At 41.0% G+C, this 20,741-nt stretch overlaps 2 protein-coding genes across 5 annotated transcripts in view; one reads left to right on the top strand and one right to left on the bottom strand.

Annotated features, from left to right (window-relative positions):
* xpo7 (exportin 7) overlaps window positions 1-15,628 on the top strand; it is a 35,358-nt gene extending 19,730 nt beyond the window's left edge. For all 4 annotated transcript variants that reach the window (XM_062030875.1, XM_062030876.1, XM_062030873.1 and 1 more), the window contains exons 14-28: window positions 140-275; window positions 1,642-1,715; window positions 1,807-1,887; window positions 2,032-2,095; window positions 2,173-2,281; window positions 4,342-4,448; window positions 7,294-7,382; window positions 7,464-7,571; window positions 8,738-8,820; window positions 8,901-9,115; window positions 9,194-9,332; window positions 10,447-10,604; window positions 10,671-10,769; window positions 10,877-11,004; window positions 14,540-15,628. In XM_062030875.1, the coding sequence (XP_061886859.1) occupies window positions 140-275; window positions 1,642-1,715; window positions 1,807-1,887; window positions 2,032-2,095; window positions 2,173-2,281; window positions 4,342-4,448; window positions 7,294-7,382; window positions 7,464-7,571; window positions 8,738-8,820; window positions 8,901-9,115; window positions 9,194-9,332; window positions 10,447-10,604; window positions 10,671-10,769; window positions 10,877-11,004; window positions 14,540-14,633 (1,684 nt within the window). In that variant the 3' untranslated portion in view covers window positions 14,634-15,628. The remainder of the gene's footprint in view (window positions 1-139; window positions 276-1,641; window positions 1,716-1,806; window positions 1,888-2,031; window positions 2,096-2,172; window positions 2,282-4,341; window positions 4,449-7,293; window positions 7,383-7,463; window positions 7,572-8,737; window positions 8,821-8,900; window positions 9,116-9,193; window positions 9,333-10,446; window positions 10,605-10,670; window positions 10,770-10,876; window positions 11,005-14,539) is intronic.
* A 1,837-nt stretch (window positions 15,629-17,465) lies between these two features.
* Window positions 17,466-19,536, bottom strand: pbdc1 (polysaccharide biosynthesis domain containing 1). The gene is made up of 6 exons (XM_062030877.1): window positions 19,234-19,536; window positions 18,863-18,928; window positions 18,682-18,741; window positions 17,959-18,099; window positions 17,765-17,876; window positions 17,466-17,698 (listed from the first exon to the last, which is right to left on the bottom strand). The coding sequence occupies exons 1-6, from the start codon at window positions 19,261-19,263 to the stop codon at window positions 17,607-17,609; spliced, it is 501 nt and encodes a 166-aa protein (XP_061886861.1). The 5' UTR covers window positions 19,264-19,536; the 3' UTR covers window positions 17,466-17,606.
* Window positions 19,537-20,741: the final 1,205 nt, after the last annotated feature.

Below are 20,741 nucleotides of genomic sequence, written 5' to 3' on the forward strand. Positions count from 1 at the left end.
TCTTAAACTGACCTACACTGAGCTCTCTTTTCGTCTTCTACTTCTGTATTTTTTTGTCATCGTCCTTCTTTCTACGTCATCTTATATTGCTTTTTTTTTCTTCTATTTTCCCTCTCCTCCTTTTTCTTCTCCTTTTCAGGGTTCTGCAGTTAATGAACCTGACAGACTCACGACTGGCCCAGGCGGGAAACGAGAGGCTGGAGCTCGCCATGCTCAGCTTCTTCGAGCAGTTCAGAAAGATCTACATTGGCGACCAGGTGCAGAAATCCTCCAAGGTGAGAACACGCCACACCCACCGTCACCAGGAACACGTCGCTGGCGAGTCCAAAGCGACCCTGCTTGTCATGCTTGCGATGTCCGACTGACTGACTGTTCTCTGTGTTGCGGGGCAGAGGCTCACTACGCCCAGATAAGTGTTGCCCTCTCCTCTAGTTGTAGCGCTCCCTACCCTTTCAACGCAAGCTTAGGTTAAGCTTTACTAGACACAGCTTCTATAGCACATGTACTAAATGTAACGTCATGTATAAGATATACCCTCTTCGACTTCCGTTTACGGTATGTGGTGCGCATGTCAAAATAAACTATTCGGAATTTAGGTGTGATGCATGAAAACGCACGTCATAACCGGATCATTGCTTTCGGGTTCCTTGTACATGGTAACATTCAAATCCGAATTATGATGAGACTAAATAAATTTTTGTACACGTGGCTAAAGATTGACATCAGCGTCTCACTTACTTTCCCCCTAGCAAAGCCTTCTTTTCCGCATTCCTTAGTTTTTTTCCCCCCAGAGACAAACAGCAGTACTTTCTTTATCAACTCCGCTGTAAACTATTAGAAACAGGAGTTTTATTTTTCAGTTCATGTTTGGAACACTCTGGATGAAATTACCCGGACAAATTTACCTGGTTAAGTTGTCGGCCACAATGTCTTTGTGAATGCTTTCTTCCTTTTTAGGAACCCTTTAGAGTAGAGGTCTTCAAGAGGGGTCCGTAGAAGTACTGCAGGCGGGGCGTGATATTTTTGTTTGAATTAAAGGCCAAAGGGTTGGACACACCTTCTCTTTTCAAAGCGTTTTCTTTATTTTCGTGACTAGATTGTAGATTGTCACTGAAGGCATCGAAACTATGACTACCTCTTGAAGCTCATCTAGAGAATGCCAAGAGTGTGCAAAACAGTAATCAGAGCAAAGGGTGGCTGTTTTGAAGAAACTAGAATATAAAACATGTTTTCAGTTATTTCACCTTTTTTTTGTTAAGTACATAAGTCCACATGTGTTCATTCATAGTTTTGATGCCTTCAGTGACAATCTACAATGTAAATAGTCATGAAAATAAAGAAAACACATTGTATGAGAAGGTGTGTCCAAACTTTTGGCCTGTACTGTATATCTTTTTTACATTTCCCCCTCCGCAAAAGTGTAAATGTCTTTAAATACCATGCATGTGAAATGTCCGCAGAAATTTGCGTTTTAAAACAATAATTTTTGCATCAAAATATCACTTCCTGTGTTTATTTTTAAAATGAAATATCAATAAAAATCTGATCTAAACAAAATTGGTTTAACGCTCGCCTCAGCCGCAGGTACTCGTTTGTCCAGGAAGCACAGCTGCTAACTGTGCGTGCGTGTGTGTGTTGTAGCTTTATCGTCGACTTTCGGAAGTTCTTGGCCTAAATGACGAGACGATGGTCCTGAGTGTCTTCATTGGGAAAATGTAAGTGGCGCTCACTGACGTGTGACGCTTCCAAACATGGCAGTGGACAAGAACGTGTCCAACGCCTCTCTCTTTTTCTCTCCCCCGCCAGCATCACAAACTTGAAGTACTGGGGCCAATGTGAACCCATCACCTCCAAGACCCTCCAGCTGCTCAACGATCTTTCTTTAGGATATCCTTGACAATCACGTCACGTAGTCTTCAGGCGTCTTTTGGAAGAGCATTTCTGATCATGTCGGCTCATTAAGTGTCGTAGCGACCTGTAATTGAATGAAAACCCGAATATCGAGTCTTGATCCTTGATTGACGTCTCCACATACAGTAGTGTCAGGAAGTTGGTGAAGCTCAGTGCGGTCCAGTTCATGCTCAACAATCACACGGTGAGTATGTTCCTTGCAGATGCCCACACCTGCACGGTGTGCGCACGCGCTGACGTCTTCTCGGTGTCTTCTTTTAGAGCGAGCACTTCTCCTTTCTGGGTATCAACAACCAGTCAAACTTGAGCGACATGAGATGTCGAACCACTTTCTACACGGCACTGGGGCGCCTCCTCATGGTAGATCTGGGTAAGCGCAGATGCATGTTCTCCTTGACCTACCATTTTATTGCAGCATCAAGTTCATCACCGCTGATTGAATTGTTATAATCATTTCAGAATAGCATTTATATAGAACAGGTCTATACATTAAAGAAGTGCAATAGTTTTGTTTATCTTATTTCCCTAACAACTGCACCGTTTCCCCTATATTACCAAGAAACCTGTGGCGGCATGATGTCATCGTATAATTTGCTACAAGATTTTCTTTAAAAAGGCTAAAAAATGTATACATACATTTAAAAATATATATTTTATTAGTATTAACATTTATTTTTTATTTTATATCTTTTGCTCTATTTTTTGCTGCTTATTGTACAATGTACTTTGTTTAGGGACTTTTAGTGACGTTATCTTTTTTTAAAACGACTAGCAACAGTGGCAAAGGTTTTAGTGCGTCTGCCTCACAATACGAAGGTCCTGGGTTCGATCCTGCGCTCAGGATCTTTCTGTGTGGAGTTTGCATGTTCTCCCCGTGACTGCGTGGGTTCCCTCCGGGTACTCCGGCTTCCTCCCACTTCCAAAGACATGCACCTGGGGATAGGTTGATTGGCAACACTAGATTGGCCCTAGTGTGTGAATGTGAGTGTGAATGTTGTCTGTCTATCTGTGTTGGCCCTGCGATGAGGTGGCGACTTGTCCAGGGTGTACCCCGCCTTCCGCCCGATTGCAGCTGAGATAGGCTCCAGCACCCCCCGTGACCCCGAAAGGGATAAGCGGTAGAAAATGGATGGATGGACTAGCAACAAATCTAGCATTTTTTATGGTGTTATTAGAGACTGTACTTGTGTTTAGAGACTATTTCTGTCCTTTGATGTCTGCCACAAAATAGGCTAGCATGACGTCACACTTGCTTTGCTCCTTAAAAGCCTCTTAATAGCTCCACATTTTGTAGCTTGCTGTGTGCGGATACAAATCGGGATATTTTAAAATATGTCCACATTGCAGACATTCTTCCTTCGCTGCAGAAAATCTCATGCATGTTGTCTACGTCGTCACAACATCCTGTATCGGCAGCGTTGTTTTTTTTTCTTTTCGGCGGCCAAATTTTCAATGCATCACTTATCAATAGTGTGCCAATAACAGGCTATATATATCCATTTTACTGTAGGAGGAGAATTGTGTTGGAATTGGGCTGGTTGTCCACATAAGATTGGCAATAGAAGTTAAAAATAGCATCTCGCTTTGTGTGACTTCTTCTGGATGCTATTATACATTATATTACTTTCATTTGTTTTCATGTAAGGAACACTTATTTTTAAGGGGTGGCAGCTTGAATTTTGCCCTGGCGGTGTGCCATGAAGTGGAAACCCTTAAACCAGACCCGGGCTAAATACAGTCCACGGGCTTGTATTATAATCCACGTCACAGCCAGCTGAGACAGGCACCAAGCAGTGTGGGCGGGGATTGTTTGTTTCCAGAGCAACCAGCCTGAAACGCGGGTGTCAGGGACAGTTGCGCAAGCAGATTTTACAGGGTCCGCAGAAAAGTGATATTACGTCAGATTGTAGGTGTTTTTTACCCTTGTGTGCATATTTCGCCGTGTTTGTTGAAAATGTGTTGCATTTTGCTTTATTTTAAAAGATGTCGATCAAGGAGCTGGTCTGAGAAGTAAAAAAGAAAAGGAGCGACGTTCACATATTGATATTTAGTGTTTTATCGTTCGTAGTTAATATTGTAAATCTCAATTTTTTTTAATTTCATGTACATTATGGAAGTCTTATTCAGTAAAAAAAAAAAAAAAAGTAAAATACCAGTCCGTTTTGGAGCTGGTCTGCCATAACGTTTTAGCATTCAATCAGACATTATTGTGAGTTTTTGTGTTAATGTTCTTGAAAAAAAGAACCCAAGCACACAAACTGTACAACAGATTTTTACTATATCTATCTATCTATCTATCTATCTATCTATCTATCTATCTATCTATCTATCTATCTATAGCGCAAAAGCTGTAATTCTAAGAGTGAGATTTCACGTGTTGTTTGAAATATGTTTTTTCTTGTAAGCCACTGAATACGCACTGTTCTTCAGGTGAGGATGAGGAGCAGTTTGAACAGTTCATGCTTCCCCTGACGGTGGCCTTTGAAGCCGTGGCCCAGATGTTGAGCACGAGCACCTTCAACGAGCAGGAGGCCAAGGTAACAGACCCGTTGCAGCACCATGCTTACTTTACCTGCAGGATGTGATTATCCACTCCCTCCAGGATTTCACAGGCTTTTTTGGGGATTTTGGCGACCTTTAAGTGTGTGTATAATCTAATGTGTTCGTTGTTAAAGCAGCCATTCTGTAGTACCTGTTAGCTGCCCTATCATTTGTGTCCTTTTTTTAGGAGTTCACACATTCTGTCTACGAGCCCTCTTACATGTTGCATCTCCTGCCGTTTAAAAAAAAAAGTGCTTTTATTTTGAAGGCTACAAGTTGTTACGCCAATGTTACCCGGATTGTAAACCTTTAGCGCTGATTTTTGTTGGTGAATGAGAGACTGAGACATGATGGTTGCATGTCCACATCACTTTTGATTGGTTAGACCAGTGGTCCCCAACCACCAGGCCGCACAAGAAATAAAAAAAATAAAAAATGTTTTTTAAAAAAAAATTTTTGTTGAATTAAATCAACATAAAAAAACACAATATATACATTATATATCAATATAGATTAATACAGTCCGCAGGGATACAGTCCGTAAGCACACATGATTGTATTTATTTATGAAAAAAAAACAAAAAACAAATGGGGGACAAATTATCAAGCGTTGACCGGTCCGCAGCTACAAAAAGGTTGGGGACCACTGGGTTAGACCCCACTTTTTCTGCAGGCAAGCTACTTTTCAATTGTCCAACCAAGTGGAGGGGATCTACCTCATTCATATATATAATTTATATTGATTTATTTATGAAAGAGACGTATTTGTTAACAAGTTAAAGGTGTTTAATGATAATACAAGCATGTTTAACACATATAGATTAATTTCTTTCATGAAGACAAGAATATAAGTTGGTGTATGACCTGATTCTGATGACTTGCATTGATTGGAATCAGACAGTAGTGATGATAACGTCCACATTTTCAAATGGAGGGGAAAAAAAGTCCTCCTTTCTGTCCAATAGAACATGAAAGTGGCATCTTGTTTGTCCAGCTTTCGTACTCCTTTTTATACACTTTACAAGAAATACATTGGCGGCAAACTCCGTAGCTTGCTAGCTTATGCACGCCGGCTTTCTGAGACTCTTATTTTGTTAGCGCAGGCAGGATGAAGCAGCGCTTTTATTGTGACGATAGGAACTGTGCAGTCGGTCTTTAGAGTTTTGACGGCAGGTACGGCGCGAGAATCTGTTGAAATAAAAAGTGTTTTTGTCGCCTTCCTGTCGGCCATTTTTTCTTAATGATCCGGCAGCAGCCAGCGTCATCTCACAAGACCCTCGGGGGCTGTGAATGTCAATCAAGTGACGAAAGTGACGTTTTGGTGAAGATTGACGATTGCTCATTTTTAGGTTTAATTATTTAATGCCTGTCTGGCGATGGACTGACACACCCTCCGCCATAGCTCGCGATCGACGTAATGGGCACCCCCGGGTTAGACATTAGTGTTGCATTGTATAAGCTATATGAATTTGGTTGACGATAGAGCTTTTAATACTATGGTTATACCATTATAATTCGTGTTGATGACACATTCTAGCTGTGTCTTGCAAATTTGACAAGTCCTCAACTCAATGTACCGCTTGCAGCTAATGTTTCTCCTCAGTGCAAACCCACTTCTAAGTCACCTATCCTCACCTCCATGGCGGCAAATAAACTAACTTTGTTACTAGTCGCTGGAGGACGGGGAATAGCTAAACATGCTACATTACACACTGTAAGAGCATCTGCTAACTGCAAGGTAGAGCTCTAGAATGTAAACAAAGGTGCGCGGATAGATGCAAATATCGAAAGTAACACTACCAAGGGTAGTATCCATACAAGGTCTATACTACAGTGGTAAGATTATTTTTTTATCATCCAAAAAACGTTTGTCTTTTCTGTTATTGTTTACGAACTCAGGAAATAAGGATTTTAAGGGCAAAAACCAAAGAATTGAAATCAGAACCAGTAGTAAGAAACTATTTAAACATTTGATTGATATTTTTGTCTGATGATAATTATGATCAAAAATGGAATCATTTAATTAAAAATTTGTATTGTCAGCATTGATATGACCAATACTGCACCTGTAACTACTTGGTATTGAATCGATACCAAATTTGTAGTATCGCCCAAAACTAATGTAAAGTGTCCAAGCAAAAGAAGAATAAGTGCTTATAAAATTTTAACAGAAGTGTTAACAAAAACATGTTAAAACAGAAAGTAACCAAATATTAACAGTAAATTAATAAATGGCTTATTATTATTAGGGACGGCGTGGCGAAGTTGGTAGAGTGGCCGTGCCAGCAATCGGACGGTTGCTGGTTACTGGGGTTCAATCCCCACCTTCTACCATCCTAGTCACGTCCGTTGTGTCCTTGGGCAAGACACTTCACCCTTGCTCCTGATGGCTGCTGGTTAGCGCCTTGCATGGCAGCTCCCGCCATCAGTGTGTGAACGTGTGTGTGAATGTGGAAATACTGTCAAAGCGCTTTGAGTACCTTGAAGGTAGAAAAGCGCTATACAAGTATAACCCATTTATTTATCATTTATTAATAGTTTTGATCAAATAATACAACCAGAAATTATGCAATATGTTAATGCAAATCTTTAGAATGGTTCTATTAACATTTACATACCAAATAATATATAGTGATATACATCATTATTGCAAGAGGCTGCAATATATAGTGTATCGCAATATAGATTTTAGGCCGTATCGCCCATCCCTATTAGAATGCATGTGTGTGAGTTGGCGCCATCACAAACCCCTGGAGGGTCTTTGTTTCCACATGCGCCAACACTCTTGTGTCCAGAATGTGGTCTAAGACGCAACCTTTTTTTCTTCTTTTTTTTTTTCAGAGAACTTTGGTGGGTTTGGTGCGAGATTTACGAGGTATCGCGTTCGCCTTTAATGCCAAGACCAGCTTCATGATGCTCTTTGACTGGATGTATCCTTGCAGCCGCCGTAGCCTTGCTTTGAGTCCCATGTTCTTGTCGAGTGTGCAGCTTTCCTTGATTCAGATCCGCAGATACCCAGCCTACATGCCCATCCTGCAGCGGGCCATCGAGCTGTGGTACCACGACCCGGCATGCACCACGCCTGTGCTCAAACTCATGGCTGAGCTGGTTCACAACAGGTAAGGCATGCACAAAGCGCACGAGGGGGGGACGCCGGATACGCAGCCGACCTCTTTGTCCCGAGACCAGGCTTTCTGCTCCGCCGCTTCCAGTCTGTGTATACGTACAAAAAGAAGAAGGTTGTCGTCATTGAGTCATCATCCCTGACCACCTGAGGGCACCACAGACTGTGGATGCTTTAAAAAAAGGCTCAAAACCCCTTCTTATAAAAAAGCCTTTTTTTAGATATATGCGTGCTAGTTCTAGTTTTTATTTTTATTATCTTTTTATTTATTTTTTTAATACACTGGAGCACTTTGAGGTTGTTTGCTCAATGGAAAGTGCTTTTTACAAATAAAATCTATTATTATTATTATTATTAGGGATGTCTGATAATATCGGACTGCAGATATTATCAGCCGATAAATGCTTTAAAATGTAATATCGGAAATTATCGGTTTCAAAATTATCTGTATCGGTTTCAAAAAGTAAAATTTATGACTTTTTAAAACGCTGCTGTGTACACTGACGTAGGGAGAAGTACAGAGCGCCAATAAACCTTAAAGGCACTGCCTTTGCGTGCCGGCCCAGTCACATAATATCTACGGCTTTTCACACACACAAGTGAATGCAATGCAAAATTGGTCAACAGCCATACAGGTCACACTGAGGGTGGCCGTATAAACAACTTTAACACTGTTACAAATATGCGCCACACTGTGAACCCACAATGACAAACACATTTCGGGAGAACATCCGCACCGTAACACAACAGAACAAATACCAAGAACCCCTTGCAGCACTAACTCTTCCGGGACGCTACAATATAAACCCCCTGCCCCGCCCACCTCAACCTCCTCATGCTCTCTCAGGGAGAGCATGTCCCAAATTCCAAGCTGCTGTTTTGAGGCATGTTAAAAAAAAAAGCACTTTGTGACTTCAATAATAAATATGGCAGTGCCATGTTGGCACTTTTTTCCATAACTTGAGTTGATTTATTTTGGAAAACCTTGTTACATTGTTTAATGCATCCAGCGGGGCATCACAACAAAATTAGGCATAATAATGTGTTAATTCCACGACCGTATATATCGGTATCGGTTGATATCGGAATCAGTAATTAAGAGTTGGACAATATCGGAATATCGGACATCTCTAATTATTATTATTGTCTTAAATGTTGCAGATCTCAGCGGCTCCAGTTCGACGTGTCGTCGCCAAACGGCATCCTGCTTTTCCGAGAAACCAGCAAGATGATCACAACCTACGGTGACCTGCGCTTCGCCTTGTCGGAAAAAGCTCAAACACAGCAGGTTCATTTACAGGTTTGGACTTGTGTTGTCCGACAGGCAATCGCATCCTGACGCTGGGCGACGTCCCGAAGGACCAGGTGTACAGCGTGAAGCTGAAGGGGGTCAGCGTGTGCTTCGCCATGCTGAAGGCGGTGCTCAGCGGGAACTACGTCAACTTCGGCGTGTTCCGTCTCTACGGCGACGACGCCCTGGACAACGCCTTACAGACCTTCATCAAGCTGCTGCTGTCCATCCCTCACAGCGACTTGCTGGTGCGTGTCGCCTCACATCTCAAGTGTCACGTAGCGCCGCTGAGTCGCTCACCTTTTTGAAATGCTGCGCCCCCACAGGACTATCCCAAACTCAGCCAGTCCTTCTACTCCCTGTTGGAGGTTCTGACCCAGGACCACATGAACTTTATCGCCAGCCTGGAGCCTCACATGGTCATGTACATCCTGTCGTCCATATCAGAGGGCCTCACCGCACTTGGTAACTGCCTCTTTTTTTTCCTCGTCTCACTGGGAAACAGCCACGCCTTCAGCGTCATCCGTTGACTTGGCAAACATGGCGCCATTTTAATGCTTTAGTTGAACTTTGCAAGTATGTTGCAGACCTTACTAACCTTGTCATTGGCAACTTTGTGTGGTCACATATCCATCTCAGTGGAAAACATTTTACACTAAAGGTGAAGTCCCAACGATTGTCTCATACACACACACTAGGTGTGGTGAAATTTGTCCTCTGCATTTGACCCATCCCCAGGTGAGGGGAGCAGTGAGCAGCAGCGTGCGCCACGCTCTGGAATCATTTGGTGATTTAACCCCCAAATTCAACCCTTGATGCTGAGTGCCAAGCAGGGAGGCAACGGGTCCCATTTTTATAGTCTTTGGTATGACTCGGCCGGGGTTTGAACTCCCGACCTTCCAGTCTGTTAGTCACGGCCCTGTACAAACACCTGAGGGGAGGGGCTGTCACGTGACTTCAAAGGACTTCATGTAATTAGATGAACCTGCCACCATTACAGCAGTTTATGCAGGATTTGTTGAAAAACTTCATGCCGAACAATCAATCAATCAATGTTTATTTATATAGCCCTATCAGGGTGGTGTGTGCTATGCACGTACGCTATCAGGGTGGTATGTGTGTGTGTTTTTGATTGAAACTTTTATTACCGTATTTTTCCGCACTATAAGGCGCACCGGATTATAAGGCGCACCTTCAACGAATGGCCTATTTTAAAACTTTGTTCATATATAAGGCACACCGCATTATAAGGCGCATAGAATAGACGCTACAGTAGAGGCTGGGGTTACGTTACGCATCCCGTAGTTGCGAGACCTGTTGTGGCTCAATATTGGTCCATATATAAGGCGCACCGGATTATAAGGCGCACTGTCAGCTTTTGAGAAAATTGGAGGTTTTTAGGTGAGCCTTATAGTGCGGAAAATACGGTATGAGATTGCACAGTACAGTACATATTCCGTACAATTGACCACTAAATGGTAACACCCGAATCAGTTTTTCAACTTGTTTAAGTCGAGGTCCACGTTAATCAATTCTTGGTAATTCATGGTGTGTGTGTGTGTGTGTGTGTGTGTTGCAGACACCATGGTGTGCACGGGCTGCTGCTCCAGTCTGGACCACATTGTCACCTACCTGTTCAAGCAGTTGTCTCGCTCCACCAAGAAGCGTCCCACACCCATGGCCACGGACGACCGCTTCCTGCACATCATGCAGCAGCACCCTGAGATGATCCAACAGGTGACCCACCGTGGCGCCCGCCATTCTTCTCTTCTCTTCTTTCTTTAACGAGTCATGGTCATGCAGATGCTGTCCACGGTCCTGAACATCATCATCTTTGAGGACTGCAGAAACCAGTGGTCCATGTCCCGACCCCTCTTAGGCCTCATCCTCCTCAACGAGAAGGTGAATGATCACACACACACGCACACACACACACACACACACACACACACACACACACACACACACGCACACACACCGGGTGATACTTAAGTGTGCTTGGTTGGCAGTACTTTGCCGACCTGAGGAACAGCATCGTCAACAGCCAGCCTCCAGAGAAGCAACAGGCCATGCACTTGTGTTTTGAGAACCTCATGGAAGGAATTGAACGCAACCTCCTGACCAAGAACAGAGACAGGTAACTAGTGTTGTCCCGATACCAATATTTTGGTACCGGTACCAAAATGTATTTTGATACATTTGTAAATAAGGGGGACCACAAAAAATGGCATTATCTGCTTTATTATAACAAAACATCTTAGTGTACATTAAACATGTTTATTATTGTTATTTTGTCCTTAAATAAAATAGTGAACATACTAGACAACTTTTCTTTTAATAGTAAGTAAACAAACAAAGACTCTTAATTAGTCTGCTGACGTATGCAGTAACATATTGTCATTTATCTACCTATTATTAAGGACAAGTGTTAGAAAATGTGTTATTAATCCACTTGTTAATTTACTGTTAATATCTGCTTATTTTCTGTTTTAACATGTTCTAGCTACACTTCTATTAAAATGTAATAATCACTTATTCTTCTCTTCTTTGATACTTTGCATTAGTTTTGGATGATACCACACATTTAGGTATCTAACTGATACCAGGTAGGTACAGGATCATACATTGGTCATATTCAAAGTCCTCATGTCCAGGGACGTATTTCCTGAGTTTATAAACATAATAATAATTTTTTAAAAAGGACAAAAGATTTTGTGACGATAAAAAAATGTAGATGTATTCATAGTAGTATCGACTAGATACGCTCTTGTACTTGATATCATTACAGTGGATGTTGTGGTTTACATTCAGGAGCGCTATCTTTTGTTAGCAGTTTCGCCGGTGAGCTATTGTATCCTCCTACAGTGTGTAGTGAAGCATGTTTAGCTATTCCCCGCCCTCCAGTGATAATGATACATGTAAGAAACGTACTTTATTTGTCGCCAAATAACACAATACTGTATTTAGAAAAAGAGTTTTGTGGATTTTTTGGGCGGTTAAAATTCTGCCAAATAAGTTGCCATTTTTCCCCATAAAAAAAAAGGGCGTTACTGTTTTTCCATGTAAAATTATTCACTGTAAAAACACTTATTATTTTACGATAAACTGAATTGCCAAAATGTTACTGTTAAAAAAAAACAGTAGTTCGGTTTTTCCATTTACAGTAATATGCTATTAAAATAATAAATAAACTGTACATTTTTACAGTAAGTTTCGGGCAAATGAGCTGGCAGTTTTAATATTGTAATGAAACAGTGGTACAGTTTTTTCATTTACAGTAATATGCTGTGAAAAAAAACTGTACATTTTTACAATAAGTTTCTAGCAACTGAGTCATTTTTTTTACCATGAAAAACAGTGGTGCAGTTTTTTCATTTGCAGTAATATGCTATAAAAAAAAACAACAAACCTAAATTTTTACTGTAAGTTTCTGGCAACTTTTTCATTTACAGTAATATGCTGTAAAAAAAAATATATATATATATATATATAGTAAGTTTCTGGCAACTTTTTTAATCAACTGTAAAAAAAACAGTAGTACAGTTTTTTCATTTACAGTAATATGCTGTAAAAAAAAAGAAAGAAAAAAAAAAGTAAATTTTTACTGTAAGTTACTAGCAATTGAGCCAGCAGTTTTTAACCGTCAAACAGTGGTACAGTTTTTTCATTTACAGTAATATGCTGTGAAAAAAACTACATTTTTACAGTAAGTTTCTAGCAACTGAGTCATTTTTTTACCATGAAAAACAGTGGTACAGTTTTTTCATTTACAGTAATATGCTGTGAAAAAAACTAAATTTTTACAGTAAGTTTCTAGCAACTGAGTCATTTTTTTTACCATGAAAAACAGTGGTACAGTTTTTTCATTTGCAGTAATATGCTATAAAAAAAAAAAAAAACCTAAATTTTTACAGTAAGTTTCTGGCAACTGAGCTAGCAGTTTTTTACCGTAAAAAAAACAGTGGTAGTTTTTCCATTTACAGTAATATTCTGTAAAAAAAACAACAAACCTACATTTTACAGTAAGTTTCTGGCAACTTTTTCATTTACAGTAATCTGCTGTAATAAAAAAATAAAAGTTTTTATATGTATAGTAAGTTTCTGGCAACTTTTTTAGTAACCGTGAAAAAACAGTGGTACAGTTTTTCCATTTACAGTAATATGCTGTTAAAAAAAAAAAAAAAAAAGTACATTTTTACAGTAAGTTTCTAGCAACTGAGCCAGCAGTTTTTAGCTGTCAAAAAACAGTGGTGCAGTTTTTCCATTTACAGTAATATGCTGTAAAAGAAATTTTTTTTTTATAGTAAGTTTCTGGCAACTTTTTTTATTAACCGTAAAAAAAACATGGTACAGCTTTTTCATTTACAGTAATATGCTGAAAGAAAGAAAAAAACTACATTATTCAAATAAGTTTCTGGCTACTGAGCCGGCAGTTTTTTTTACCGTAAAAAACAGTAATAGTTTTTTAATTTACAGTAATATGCTGTAAAAAAACAACAACAAATGTATAGTAAGTTTCTGGCAACTCTTTTTATTAACCGTAAAAAAACAGTGGTAGTTTTTTCATTTACAGTAATATGCTGTAAAAAAAAATATATATATATATATATATATATATATATTGTAAGTTTCTGGCAACTTTTTTAATCAACTGTAAAAAAACAGTGGTACAGTTTTTCCATTTACAGTAATATGCTGTAAAAAAAAAAAAAAAAAGTACATTTTTACAGTTAGTTTCTAGCAACTGAGCCAGCAGTTTTTAGCTTTTAAAAAACAGTGGTGCAGTTTTTCCATTTACAGTAATATGCTGTAAAAAAACAACAAATGTATAGTAAGTTTCTGGCAACTCTTTTTATTAACCGTAAAAAAACAGTGGTACAGTTTTTTCATTTACAGTAATATGCTGTAAAAAAAAAATTATATATATATATATATATAGTAAGTTTCTGGCAACTTTTTTAATCAACTGTAAAAAAAACAGTAGTACAGTTTTTTCATTTACAGTTATATGCTGTAAAAAAAAAAAAAAAGAGTAAATTTTTACTGTAAGTTTCTAGCAATTGAGCCAGCATTTTTTAACCGTCAAACAGTGGTACAGTTTTTCCATTTGCTGTAAAAAAAAATATATATATATATATATATATATATATATATATATATATATATATATATATATATATATATATATATATATATATATATATATATATATATATATATATATATAAAACAGTGGTACAGTTTTTTAATTTACAGTAATATGCTGTAAAAAAAAATAATCATATATATATATAGTAAGTTTCTGGCAACTTTTTTAATTAACAGTAATATGCTGTAAAAAAAAATAAAATAAAAAAAAAAAGTAAATTTTTAAAGTAAGTTTCTAGCAACTGAGCCAGCAGTTTTTAACCGTAAAAAAACAGTGGTACAGTTTTTCCATTTACAGTAATATGCTGTAAAAAATATATTTTTTAAAAACACTGCCAATTTGACAGATTATTTCTTTTGTCTTTTTTTTTTTTAGTAGCAAAAACTGCAATGTGGCCCTCAATGAAACCGAGTTTGAACCCCTGCTCGAACATACACGGAGTGATAGAAAACATTTTATACGCCACATTATTTGTGTAAGTGTTGTTGTGCGTGACTGAACTCTCCGTGTTTTGCACTCGCAGGTTCACTCAGAACTTGTCGGTGTTCCGGCGGGAGGTCAACGACAGCATGAAGAACTCTACGTACGGCGTCAACAGCAACGACATGATGAGCTGACATTCCACGCGGCCGAGTCCTACCCAGCAGCAGATGGAGTACCACGGCCCCGCCCCCGTACGACCCCTGCCTCGTGCCCCCCACCCCACGGGCTCATTGATAATATTCAGCCAATAAGCACCTGTGTCACATCACCCCGCCCCCTCCTTTTTGATATGAGCATATATAAATATATACAGATCTATTTTAACGCCAGTCAGCTTCGGTTGCACGAGGAAGATTGGGGAGGGAGGGGGGGTGGCATGTGGCAGCACGGGGGCCGGGGCCGGGGCGAGGGTCGGTGTAGTGATCTGCTTCTGCCTGCCTTGTATAGAAAAGGACACAAGTGTACATTTTGTTTGGTAACATTTTCCACAATGTTTCTATGATGCGTGATTGAGCTTTTTACGGCGTAGGACTTAGTGGACGCGTCCACGCTGGTGGAGTCGGTCCCTGGCCATCGGGTTCAAAGTGAAGTAGAAACCAAAACGGCCAGTCTTAGGTGGCCCTTGGAGGATCTCACTTCCTGGACGTGGCACACGGCTACTTCCTGTAGCTTTCAGTGACCCTTTTACCAGCGCCTCACGTCCGGGCTTGGTCCTCCAAACCACCCGGGGGAGGGGGGAGTGGGGGGCAGCTCAGCTCACTTCCAAACCCTCTCACAAGATCCTGATGGCGCTTTGTGGACCCGTGGAGCGTCTCAACTGATCGGAGCGCTGCTTCCACCGTTTTTACTTTCTGGATTCCTCGGAGCAGGTTGTGGTCATTTTTGGTGTGTGTGTGCGTGCGTGTGTGTGTGTGCGCGTGTGTGTGTGTGTATGCCCCGTGACGGCAACACTAGCGCCCCCTGGAGGAAGTCGGTCTAGTGGCAGGAAGGTCGTCGGGCGTTCACGGTGCGCGGTTCCCGCCTGGTGGGTGTTTACTTCCTGGTTTGTGACTGAATGTGTTTGGAAGTCTGCTCGTGTAGTGTCAGCATTGTGACTGCAAATAAACCTCATCATTTTTACTAGGCCACGCCTCCTCTTTCACGACCACGCCCACATCCCCTCACTCTAACTCTGATTTTTCATCCATCCATCCATTTTCTACCGCTTATCCCTTTTGGGGTCGTGGGGGGTGCTGGAGCCTATCTCAGCTGCAATCGGGCGGAAGGCGGGGTACACCCTGGACAAGTTACCACCTTTTCATTCAAACTAGGTTAAATTGTATCTATAGTACAGGCCAAAAGTTTGGACACACCTCATTCAACGTGTTTTCATGACTATTTACATTGTAGATTGTCACATCAAAACTATGAATTATTATTATAAGTTATGTACTTAACAGGTGAAATAACGGAAAACATGTTTTATATGCTAGTTTCTTCAAAATAGCCACCCTTTGCTCTGATTACTGCTTTGCACACTCTTGGCATTCTCTCCATGAGTTTTAAGCACACCTGTGAAGTGAAAACCATTTCAGGTGACTTCACCTCTTGAAGCTCATCAAGAGAATGTTATTGTTGGGCACACAAGCCTGTAAAAAAAAAATTTAGATTTTCACGGGAGCACATACTTGTTGGTCACAAAAAACATTCATGAAGTTTGCTTCTTTTATGAATTTATTATAGGTCTACTGAAAATGTGAGCAAATGTGCTGGGTCAAAAGTATACATACAGCAATGTTAATATTTGCTTACATGTCACTTGGCAAGTTTCACTGCAATAAGGCGCAATGTATAAGCTATACATACAGTATGTATAGGCTACATATATATATATATATATATGCATACATACACATATATGTATACATATATATGTGTATATATATACATGTATATGTGTGTGTGTATATATACACATATGTATAAACATATACAGTATATACATATATATACACATATATATATGTATACATATATATGTGTATATATATATATATATAAACATATACAGTATATACACACATATATATATATGTATACATATATATAAATATATAGGTGTATATATATATGTAACCTATACATATAATAGAGTATGTATTATTAGAATATAATTGATGAATATATATTTATTTAAAGGGACAAGCGGTAATAAATGGATGGATGGACGGTTATGAGAAAGTTAAACTCCTACCAGGTTTACTTCCATGACAACCTTTCTAAGGTTTATTAACCAATCAGAAATATTTAGCAGCTAAAATGCAGCAAACATGGATAAGTGTGGACAGTGTTTTAGATTTTTCCCTTGTAATGGATTTCAACAGGTGTCATTTGGATTTTTTTTTTTAAATATCCACAAATTTCAATGAGCAGGTAGTGTTATGTCTGACCATGTTTGTTGATTTTTTTTTTTTGCACTATGACTAGGGAAGGTTGTTTGGATTGTGTTATATACGTGAATGCTGTGCTTTATTGACTTGAAAGTACAAGTGATGGCAGTTCCTTTCATTGGCCACTAGAGGGCGACAACATGACAGCAACTAGATCATTGCATATATATATATATATAAGTGTGTATTGTACTGGTGTCGTTTTGCGGGCTATATTGAAGACTCGGCGGCTGGTACCACTGATGATTTAACGGTACATTTCAGACGATTGACTGACTTTTTTACAGCGTAGCCTTGTGGACATGCCAGGATGATTGTGCAGCTTGAAAGAGGTCAGTATTAATATGTATTATATTCGGCAACCACCCTTTGGCGGGCCAAACAAAATGACATGACAGGCCAAAAGTGGCCCGCAGGCCCCACTATGGGCATCCCTGCCATAGAGATGATCTTAGACTAGCTTTTTTTGAAGAAGAAGTTCCTTAAAAACTGCAATGTGGCCCCCAAAACAAAGCGAAGATCCCTGGTGCATGCAGTGTGCTGACAGCATAAGACTTGCAGACTGTTTTGTGCGTGAGATTTATTCTTATTTTGTCCTTGGTCTGCACACGTGCAAGATGACAGTCCCAATACAGATCCATACAAAAGACAGGACCGGTGGTCCGAGTTCCTTCCCGGCTAACTCTTGGACGACCTCGACGAGAACACGGCGTCGTTGAAGCCTTCTCGGTTTCTGGCGATCTCCACGGCAAAAAACTGGATTCTGGTGGCTGAACACAAGGAGAAGGTTGACGTCGCAACAGACCAGGAGGATTTATTCTGAGGTAGAAACCCACTGAAGATGGTGTTCTCGTCCGTGTAGCCCTTCTCACAGTCCAAGCGCAGCAGAGTCCCGTAGTTGAAGTCCTCCACCTGGCCTTCGTATTGGTTGCAGAAAGGGCGCCACTTCTGGACGCGGGCGACAGACCGCTTTACCACAAAGCAACTCGGGCGGCGCAGAGAACGACAAAGCGGCGACGAGGCGGCTCACCTCTTTGGCCTCGGCGGACTTGAGGTCATCGGGGTTCAGCAGCTTCAGGTCCAGGTGTTTGAACGTTTCCTTGAAGCACGCGTAGATCTCGTCGTCCATCTTTGTCAGCTTCAGGAACTTCGGGTCGACCGAAGAAATGAGCTGAAAGCAGAACAGGACTTGAACTCCCGCGTCACGTGCATACTTGCCAACCCTCCCGATTTTCCTGGGAGACTCCCGAAGTTCAGTGCTCCTCCCGAAAATCTCCCGGGGCAACCATTCTCCTGATTTCCACCCAGGGGCGTGCCTTAAAGGCACTGCCTTTAGCGTCCTCTACAACCTGTCATCACGCCCGCTTTAACCGCGTGCCGGCCCAGTCACATAATGTATGCGGCTTATACACATGCAAGTGAATGCAAGGCATACTTGGTCAACAGCGATACAGGTCACACTGAGGGTGGCCGTATAAACAACTTTAACACTGTTACAAATATGCGCCACACTGTGAACCCACACCAAACAAGAATGGTTAACACATTTTGGGAGAACATCCGCACCATAACACAACAGAACAAATACCCGGAACCCCTTGCAGCACTAACTCTTCCGGGACGCTACAATATACACTCCGCTACCACCAAACCCCGCCCACCTCAACCCCTCCCATCTCCCGAATTCGGAGGTCTCAAGGTTGGCAAGTATGGTCACGTGACGTCAGAAGTTCCCCCGCCAGGTGGAACTCACGTTGAAGTAGACCTCGGCGTGGTTGTAGGCCTTCATGGCCCACATCACCTCCAGGCGCTCCTGAGAGAGAACACACTCGTTACCTCCAGCCACTGATTTGGTGGTCGAAATGATAGGCTCCAGCACCCCCCGCGACCCCAAAAGGGACAAGCGGTAGTAAATGCATGGATGAGCAACTCACGTCATTCTCGTACTCATCGGCGGGGAGAGACAGCGCATGCGCGGCGGCCTTAGCTCCGTCAGGACCCTGAGTAAACAAAACACGAGTTTTGATGCGGCGACACATACGTGACGTCACGTCTGTAAAACCAACAACAATCAATCATCAGTGTGAACAAAGATTATCTTCGTTTAGCTCCGGCACTTTCAATTTTCACTCTTGTTTACCCGCAACCACGTGTTTACTTCCCCTTAGTCTAGCATTAGCTAGCGTCTGCCTTTTTACATGTATTGTATTTCTCGCAGACTCCAAAATGATTGACGAGCTGACGTCGAAGAAACAAACAAAGGTGACGAAAAACCCCAGCAAAGTTTGAATGTTCGTCTTCTTACCAGAGAGGCGAGGCCATTGCTCGACGCCATCTTTGTTGACCAAAGATCGTCTATCGTGCGAACAAGGACCAGGTAGAAACTGTGCCGGCTTTAGTCCGCTTGTGCTCGCTCAAAATGTTACAATAACGACTTTAATGAAGCCAGGATATTCTAAATGTACTTTCCTGTTTTTATTTCCCATAGACGACACTCTGTATTCACTCACGAAACAAGTCCGATGCAAACATTTCTGCGCGCGTGACACACAACGATCTTTGTTCTGCATGACGTCATACATTTTATCGCATTCATTCCACCGAACATAATTTTAACCTATTTTTATGGACTTGCCTCTTTGTGATGTTAAGTTCCTGTTATAAGCTGTTATACAGTATATGCGTTGAGCTCTTATTTTGAAGGCGTTAAGAGCGGAAGTGGTGACACGTTGTGTGGGAGCGGAGTTTTGAAAACAAACGAAATAAAGTGTTCCTCGTGTTTATTCCACTTAAATCAGAAGGCAGCAGCAAGATGAAAGAAGTCTTCGTGTTTATTCCACATAAATCAGAAGGCAGCAGCAAGATGAAAGAAGTCTTCGTGCTTTCTGGCAAGACGAAGCTCCGCCGTTGCTAGCTGCGGCTAACTTAGATGATGCTAGCTGACTCTCCGAACTTTACGGTGATTGTTATGTTATTGTTTTAAATAACACATCGTTGGATGTCTTGTAGAACTGTCTTTTAATCACGATCACATATTACAAGCGCTTCTTCAACATTCGTGCGTACCATATGTGTCCACCTCTAAAGAGTCCTACTCGACACATACTATATTTGGTTCCTAGTCACTTGTAGACTATTACTGCCACCATGTGGTCAAACACTATCATTACATCCCCCTTTCTAAACGAAGCACACATTGCTAATACAATGTCATGTATTAATAAACAAATAACTTGTTTTTCTTTCTTGGCCACATGAATATGCAATCTTTTGAAAAACTATCCATCCTATTTGGGTCCCACATCAACCTTAAGAAAGTCAGTGACTTCACTATAAAAGTGGGTGACATTGTTATCACCAGGAAAGTTGAGGTCACCTACCTAGGTTCCATTCTAGAGGCTAATCTTTCCTGTGATAAAATGGCAACCAAGGTAATGAAAAAGGTCAACCAACGAACGAGATTTCTCTACAGAATCCCCTCTCTGGTCAACAAAAGCACCACGAAGATTCTAGCGGGAACTCTCGTTCAACCCTTTTTCGAGTACGCATGCACCTCCTGGTACCCTAGCCCCTCCAAAACCCTCAAATCTAGACTCTAAACATCCCAGAACAAGCTAGTCAGGTTACTTCTAGACCTCCACCCCAGATCCCACCTCACTCCTACCCACTTCTCTAAAGTGGGCTGGCTCAATGTGGAGGACAGAGTTAAACAACTTGCACTGAGCCTAGTCTATAAAATCCGCTACACCTCCCTGATACCGAAGTACATGTCAAACTACTTCCTTAACGTAAATGACCGCCATAACCACAACA

The sequence above is a fragment of the Entelurus aequoreus genome, linkage group LG21 (genome assembly GCF_033978785.1).
Source record: "Entelurus aequoreus isolate RoL-2023_Sb linkage group LG21, RoL_Eaeq_v1.1, whole genome shotgun sequence".
Lineage (NCBI taxonomy): Eukaryota > Metazoa > Chordata > Actinopteri > Syngnathiformes > Syngnathidae > Entelurus > Entelurus aequoreus.

What these genes read in the sequence shown, in the direction of transcription:
- pbdc1 (XM_062030877.1), bottom strand. Translation starts at nt 19,263, where the DNA reads ATGGCGTCGAGCAATGGCCTCGCCTCTCTG. An exon ending in GCAATGGCCTCGCCTCTCTG is followed by an intron (nt 18,929 to 19,233) that starts GTAAGAAGACGA and finishes TTGTTTACTCAG; the next exon opens with GGTCCTGACGGAGCTAAGGC. An exon ending in CCGATGAGTACGAGAATGAC is followed by an intron (nt 18,742 to 18,862) that starts GTGAGTTGCTCA and finishes GTTCTCTCTCAG; the next exon opens with GAGCGCCTGGAGGTGATGTG.